This window comes from Polypterus senegalus, chromosome 12 (assembly GCF_016835505.1).
Source record: "Polypterus senegalus isolate Bchr_013 chromosome 12, ASM1683550v1, whole genome shotgun sequence".
NCBI classification, from domain to species: Eukaryota; Metazoa; Chordata; class Cladistia; order Polypteriformes; family Polypteridae; genus Polypterus; species Polypterus senegalus.
In genome coordinates, this window is record NC_053165.1 from 150,151,698 (window position 1) to 150,159,800 (window position 8,103).

Consider the following 8,103-nt stretch of genomic DNA (forward strand, 5'->3'; position numbering starts at 1 on the left):
ATGCAAAAGAATAAGAAATCAGGAAGGGGGCAAATAGTTTTTCACACCACTGTATATTCATTGCATTCGTAGTCTGAGTCCCGACCTGAGTTGTATGGATTGTTACCTACCAGGTAACGCATGTGGTTGGTCTGCCATTTAGCAAACATTCGCCTCAGTGCCCTCTTCAGTTGCGAGAAGCAGATCATGGAATGCTCCATAGTTTTACTGTCAAATAATGCAAAGAGTACACGACACGTGTTTCGTCCACTATTCAGGTCGGGACTCAGACTACGAATACAGTGAATGTAATTAGTCCAGACCTACAGGCTGTCAAATAAACGAACCACACACTGTGACTTAGCGTAAAGGGGCTTCGTCTGTGACGGTGACATCTGATCCCCGATAGGGGAGCAGTAGAGTGTGTATGCCTGATGTGCCCAAATGAGGGCAAAACACATGTTGCGTACTCTTTGAATTATTTGACACTAAAACTATGCTATATATATATATATATATATATATATATATATATATATATATATATATATAAAATAATATTTGCAACACTCAATACAATTCAACCACAAAAATGACATTTCTGTCTTACCCGGTTATTTTTATTACAAATTTTATATTCTTAATTGAGATGAAAGATGAGAAACTTGAACCTTGATCATTTGGGTAGCTTTGTTTCCTTCGATTTCCCATTCTGAGGGGTGTTTATGTGAAATTTCTTGAGAAGGAAGTCTGCTTTTGCTGTCTGTTTAAACCTCAGATTAGTGTTGTAATAACATCTGTATTACTATCAGACTTGGGTAACTTTATGCATGTGGTTCTCTTGTTTTTTTCCAAAGCTCGTTTTTATGCCCTTGCTGTATTCTTGAGTCTCTAATTTACTGTTCTTCTAGTTATTTGTGACTCCTCAGTCCTTAAAATTGCATTAACTGGGTTCAGTGAGAGTTACTTCCAGCTATCAGTAAGCCTTCAGACAGACAGCACACATAAAGGAAGTAAATGTTGAGCAGGATGCACTGAATTTGTCCACCTTTTTTTCCCCACAGGTACAATGTAAGTCAACTGGAAGAGTGGTTAAGGGATAAAAACTTGATGACGAGCGGTGCCAAGGAGACCCTCGAACCGTTGATCCAGGCGGCTCAGCTTCTACAAGTGAAGAAGAAGACTGATGAGGATGCAGAGGCCATATGTTCAATGTGCAATGCACTAAGCACAGCTCAGGTATGTGGTTAGCTTGCAATTACGACTGTGAATATTGACAGAGTAAAAGAGGGATAGTGGACTACATAGAACAGAAATCCAGAAAATACGTTAATAACACTTGCTTTAAAATGCTCGTCTGGAAAATGCTATGTTGTGATATTTAGCGTACACTTTCTTAAGATTGATTTTGAAGTTATTTGTTGTATATGTTCTGCAAAACGTATCTACTTGATTGTACACTGTTACTTTCTTGAAATAAAATGAAATAAAATAATTTCAAAAATTAAATAAATTACAAGAATTATTAGTTCAGTTGTATATTCAGCTTGACTTTTGCATAGCTTATTGTAGTGCTGCGGTTTTGTGTCTTTTCCACGATGGAAATTGATCGTTTTTTCTGTCACAGTTGTGCTGACTTGCATTTCTATAATTTGTTCTTAACAGATTGTCAAGGTGTTGAATTTATACACGCCAGTTAACGAATTTGAAGAAAGGGTGTCTGTAACATTTATACGTACCATTCAGGTAAGGCTTTCTTGTTTATTTATATATGTATCTATAGATAGAATTTATTTGTCCCAGCTCAATAAATAAATATAAAAACATAAATACTTAAACATTATAACAAAGAAATAGACACAAGAATCATTGAAAAGAGAAAACTTCTAACTGGCTGAAGATGAAAACAGTCACAGCGTGTTAAGAGACCCTGTTTCTTTTGTGAGAGTTGATTTTTACTGATTGATACGATTATCACAAATTGATTATGTATTGATGATATTGAAAGACTTCTGTCCTTGTTAATTGTTAGCTTTTGCCTTTAGCACTTTTAGAAAGCAATTTAATGAAAGATTCTTGAACTGTGACCCAGTCCCGCTGCTACTTTAGCACAAGAACCAGTGTTGTTAGGAGAAACCGGCATAATCGAGTGTAGCGGAATCCTGCCTCCTGTTTATCAGTAACTAGTAAGGACATAAGAAATAAAACTAATCACACATTTATGAAATTGACAAGTGTATTTAAGAAGTGTTAACACCATCTGTAAGTCAGTCATCTCTTTCCTTGTACTGAGTGGCTCCACATACGTGTCAATAAAGGTATTCCTTCTCATCCTGGACTGGCTTGACACACTTAGGCTGAATTTATACTAAAAGTCCTCTGTGCTGGTGTGTCATGGGCAGTATGTGCAGCCTTGTTCATAACGGCCATCACTTGTGTCCCATTCTCTCCTACACTACCTCCAGCTAGTCCAGAGAGAGTACCATAACTGAGTCTGCCTTCTTAATCTAATGTTGATTTGGTGGGCCCCCCTTGAAGTGCTGTTTACTGGCCCAGCACACCACAGAACAGAAAATGTGCATATGTTGTGATTGATGGGGTGGGGCACAACAAGCCATGATACAGGTAGCCAATCTCACAATGCTGGGGCCTTCCTTATTAGGGTTTTGAAGCTCTCTTGGTACAGCCAGGCTTTGCAGGCCGCATCTCCGCCCTTTCGACTTCTTATAAAGGCTGAGCTCCTCTCTTTCCAGACTAGAACAGATTTTCACTTCCTATTAGAAGTTGAAATATTCTTAAAGAAGGTAGTGGTCAGCAAGTGATTTAGGTGGTCTTCTTATGAGGAACACCTTAAAGAACCTTCATGGGTATAGTTGGTCTGGCAACCCCCATAAATATGATCCGAAGTTTTACATGAGTTGCATTGTTTTCTGACTACTGTATATTTTAGCCTTGATATATCTTGAAATTTCTTTTCACTCACAACCATGATCAGTGTTTGAAAACTCCAGTGTTTTCTTGTCCTTGTTTTTTTTTCCCCAGATACGTTTACGAGACCGGAAAGAGTCACCTCAGTTACTCATGGACTCCAAACAAATCTTCCCTGTTACCTTCCCATTCAACCCCTCCAGTCTTTCTCTAGAAACCATTCAAATCCCAACCAGTCTCAACCTGGGATTCCTCACTCGAGTCTAAGACAACGCAGCAAGTCACCCTCGGTTGAGATAGATTGTTACAGTTTGTGAAAAAAATTTGAAAACCACCCAAGGTAAAATTATCCAAGTGCCACACTCCCACCACAGCTTAACAACTCAGTCCAGGAAAGCTTTTTGAGCCGTTTGGGTCGAGCCGATTGGACCCTGAGGCCTTCAGAGTTTCATATTTGGCTGACAAATTCCTTGAGGGAATGAGCGGGACTGAGTGGCCGTGGAATTTTTAAACTGGATTAGTTTTGTTTTTAATTGGAGGTTGAGATTATTTATATCCCAAAAACAATAAGATTAGTAAACTTGTAAAAAAAAAAAAAAAAAAGATCCAATTTGGTAGGGGTAACTCTTTTTAAATCGTTCACACAGCTAAATACAGATAACTTTAGCACTATATAGAATTATTTGTCAAATATGTTTTCTTATTTATGTGAAAATAAAATATGTAGAATAACAAAATGCAACTGATTGCCTACTATTTAATATAGATGCATATTTATTAGTATCGTGGGCTTATATAGCACCCTGTAGGTAGATACTGTGTCTCGTGTAACTTGCATATCCACTACAAGGTACGTAATACATAAATATCTTATACAGTATATCGATAAAGTGCACTGCGGTGTATTGTGCTAATCCAATAGTTTCCTAAAATACCGATATGGTGAACAAGTATGAGATTATTGTGCTTAATTTCGGTTGTCACTGTAACATTACCATGGAAAGGTCATCATGAAAATCTTGGAAAGCTTACAGCACAACACGACACTTTGATATTCGCAGATTGTCTTCAGCAAGGTTGAGTTTTACTGACGGAGCAGTTTGTTTGAGCTCATGTGTTGTATACTGTTGGAATGAGTAAAGCACTCCTCAGTTGTTTGGTGCTTTTATAAAACTACTTAAGCTTCTCTTAAGCACAAACGTTCAACACATATTGTTATTTTTATTGAACGTACTAGTACAATGGAACAGTGGCGTTAAGAGTTTCCTTTCTATAGCAGTCATTACAGTGAAGGCTCAGCATTACATCTAAAGAAAATACATTTTGTTATGGCACCGCTGTGCTTACCGAATACGGCTGTTTGCCCATCTGGGCACTCGGCGTTGATCTGAGAGCCTCCGTGTGAAGAATGGCACACTTTCTATGTATGTCGAATCTGGCATTTTAGGGCATGTAAAAACCGCACACATTCTCTCTCTCTCTCTCTCTCTCTCTTTTTTTTTTTTGTTTGTTCGACGATCATGGCTAATGCCAGACCTTAAAAGGAATACGGCTGATCTTCTCACTAGAATTGTTTTAATTCCATAATTGTGAACTTGCAAAGGGCTACCAGGAAACGTAGCCGGCCGCATTTTACTGATGGAAATATCATTTTATACTTTTTGAATTTTGCTTTTTTTTTTTTTTTGTTTTCCTTGGATGTGCGCTCACCGATGGTTTTAAGATGCATATCAAGATCACTGGGACCAGAGCGAGCCAACAGCCTCTGTGGACGGACCGCAGGTCACGGCCATATTTGAATCATTTGGATGTGTGCTTTGGTACTACTGACGTACAGCTTAGTGCATTAAGAATGTTCTGATACAAAGCCTCCCAACTGGAATATGCTGTTAGGTTTTAAAAATACTAAATGTCTTATTTTTGGCACACCATTGTTTATTTTCTGTACATGCTTGTGGTGTCATTTTTATGTTTTGTATGTGTGTGTGTGTGTTTTGTTTTGTTTTTTCTTTTTAAACAGTTTGTTCTCATCGTAAAGCCTTACTTGATACTGGTTTAGCAGGCGGTCATTTGGCAGACTGAATTGTACTGCTGTTTATTTTTTTGTTTTTCCATTTATTATTTAGATACAGTATTTTATGTTGTGTCTTGGAATTTTGGACAGCATGTCATGACGATCAAAAATAATAAAAAAAAAAAAATTATGGTTACGGTGCAATCGTCTTAGCACTGCATATTGCTACTGTGATACCGTTAGCAGTATTTTTTCTGCACTTTGGTTGGTTTGTTAAAATTGTTTTAAAATTAAGCATGTCCAGTGCATAATGTCAATATTTTTTTTTCTGTTATGGGGGTAGCAAAGGGCAGCATTTTGAAATAAAGTTTGCCTTTAAACAAGCATTATGTTCTGTATACAGAATGCTAGCTTTGATTGTTTGTATAAACTTACATGTTTATATAAATGTATTTGTGTGTCAGTGTGTGTACAAAAATGTGTGTGTATGTATGTGTGTGTGTATATATATATATATATATATATATATATATATATATATATTATACACACACAAGGGGCATTCAAATATAAACAGGAATTTATGAGCCATGCTTTATTTATTGAATACAATGAAACAACTTGCACATTATTTTTCTCTGTAGTCTCCTGCCACTGCATTATACTTGTTCCACCGCTCAGGAAGCGTCTTAATCCCCGAAGAGTAGAAGTCTTTTGACTGCATGTTGACCCATTCTTGCGCATTGTCAATAGCCTCCTCATTCAGCTTCAATTTCTTCCCTCCTAAACATTCATAAAGTGGACCGAAGAGATGATAGCCCCTCTCTGTAGACTGAGAGAGATACTTGTCCTCAAACTGATTTTTAAGTCTCTAATAAATTTGAGATGGAATGACTCTTTCATTTGTCAAAAATTGAATAATGTGCTGCGCAACACTACTGCGTACCTCCTGCTCCGACATGTTGATTACAATTGACAGGAAGGGGGGAAAGAGCAGCTAGCACTATGAACGATGAGTTCACATATGTGTGTGTTTGTCCGATGAGTCAGGTCTACCTAAGAACAGAGCATGAAAATTCCTGTTTATAATTGAACACTCCTTGTGTGTGTGTGTATATATATGTGTGTGTGTGTGTGTGCGCATGTATGTATGTATATATGTATGTATGTGTATATATATATATATATATATATATATATATATGGTTGAAATAGTTTTACTGTCAAATAATGCACAGAGTACGCAACATGTGTTTAGCCCTAATTCTGGGCTCATCCGGCGTACACACTCACTGCACCCCCTCTCGGAAATCTTTGCATTATTTGACAGTAAAACTATTTCAACCATTCTATGATCTGCTTCTCGCAACTGAAAGAGGGCACCATGGTGGATGTTAGCTGACTTGCTGACCAACCACAAGCGTTACCTGGTAGGTAACCACCCATACAATCAGATTGTGATTCAGACTACGAATGCCTTGAATGAATATATATACTATATATATACACATACATACATACATACATACATACATACAATATATTTGCTGCTGCCATGCTGCGTGATCTGCATCTCACACAGTGCTTTGGACATTTAAAAGCCTGTACAGCAGCTGTCCTTTTGACTCGATGCCTTGTCTCTATGACATTCTACTTTGTCATCTACTTTTTGTCTTTTATTTACGGCCGCAGGAGTGATTGAATCTCTTGGCACAAAGTCTCGTCTTGCCAGACATGTTCTTGATATTTTTTAGTTTATAATTTAAAAGCGGAATAAGAATCCGAAAATCTAAGAGCATCACATTAAAGTTCAATAAATTCTGAAAAGAATGATACGACACATATATATGTAGGTTTGAAAATTTAAAACGTGACAAAAAAGTCACGTAAAATCGTCACACAAAATCAATGTACTTTTAGGCTTAGGATTATATATAAATATATAATATATATGTGTATGTATATATGTATGTATATGTGTGTGTATATATATATGTATATGTGTATATATATATATATATATATATATGTATATGTGTATATATATATATATATATATATATATATGTATATGTGTATATATATATATATGTATATATATATAATATATATGTATATATATATATATGTATATGAAATAGATGCACACATCAATCGTCACCATTTTAACGTTTTTGGGGATTACCCAGGTTTGCCAGCTGCCCATCAGATCTTTTGGCTCCCGTCTCTGCGGTGCTGGACGCCCTGTATTTTATATTCTTTCCCCACCACCCCCTTTACTTTTTGTTTGGCTGACACTTTTATCCAAGGCAAGTTACAACATTTGAGATCGGATTTGTTACTTGTCCCGTCCCCCCCCAATTGGAGGAAAGGCAGGTGAAGTGACTTGCTCCTGGTCACGCAGTGTCAGTAGTGGGATCTGAGCTCACAACCTCAGGGTTTGACCAGTTCTTCTCATATCACCTGACAACACTTCCAACCAGTTGACTTCTTTCACGGCATCATCTTCAGCCACCTTAAACTTGGTGAACCTCTTCACCTATCATCCTCTACTCCACAGGTCCAAACCAAACATTATACAAAGTGTGTGTGTGTCTGTATATACAGTATATATAGACACACACACACACACACATATATAAAATCATGTTTTTTTACAGAACATTCAAATTGCTTTACAACTGTTTATACGTTGTTTGCAATGGATAAGAGACTAATAAAGTGGCCTGCTGAGGGTCACATGCTGAGCGAGAGGTTAGAATTGAATCTGAAGCCATGGAAGTTAAAGGCCAAAGCTCGAGCCACTAAACCACTGTGGATGCTGTAAAAGTAAAATACCAATGAAAACTATAACCTGAGCATATTTCTTCATTTTATGGATGGCGCAGGGTGCACAGTACTTGCAGTTTGCCGCCTTGTCGGGACCTTCCTTGTTTCCCCCCACGTTCTTGCGAGTTTCCTTGTCCCATCACTTGGTGCCATCACTGCCCAGATTGCTTTTTCAGAACATGGATTTCTAGCCCTCTCATTACTAAGTTCAGAAAATGGATGGACGAATAAATGGTTTTCGTCATTTTATGTCATTTTGTTGAGTACAGAGGCGTATTTAGTCAAATTGGAGGAAAAAAAAATAAAATCTCTTTACTTTAAATGTAGGAATTGTGAGGTGTGTGTGCAGGAGT

The 8,103-nt window shown here is 37.3% G+C and overlaps 1 protein-coding gene across 17 annotated transcripts in view; it reads left to right on the forward strand.

Moving 5' to 3' along the window:
* The window catches only part of myo5aa (myosin VAa), a 239,628-nt gene extending 234,322 nt beyond the window's left edge, over positions 1-5,306 (forward strand). For all 17 annotated transcript variants that reach the window (XM_039770291.1, XM_039770295.1, XM_039770296.1 and 14 more), the window contains 3 exons: positions 1,044-1,218; positions 1,645-1,725; positions 3,022-5,306. In XM_039770291.1, the coding sequence (XP_039626225.1) occupies positions 1,044-1,218; positions 1,645-1,725; positions 3,022-3,174 (409 nt within the window). In that variant the 3' untranslated portion in view covers positions 3,175-5,306. The remainder of the gene's footprint in view (positions 1-1,043; positions 1,219-1,644; positions 1,726-3,021) is intronic.
* Positions 5,307-8,103: the final 2,797 nt, after the last annotated feature.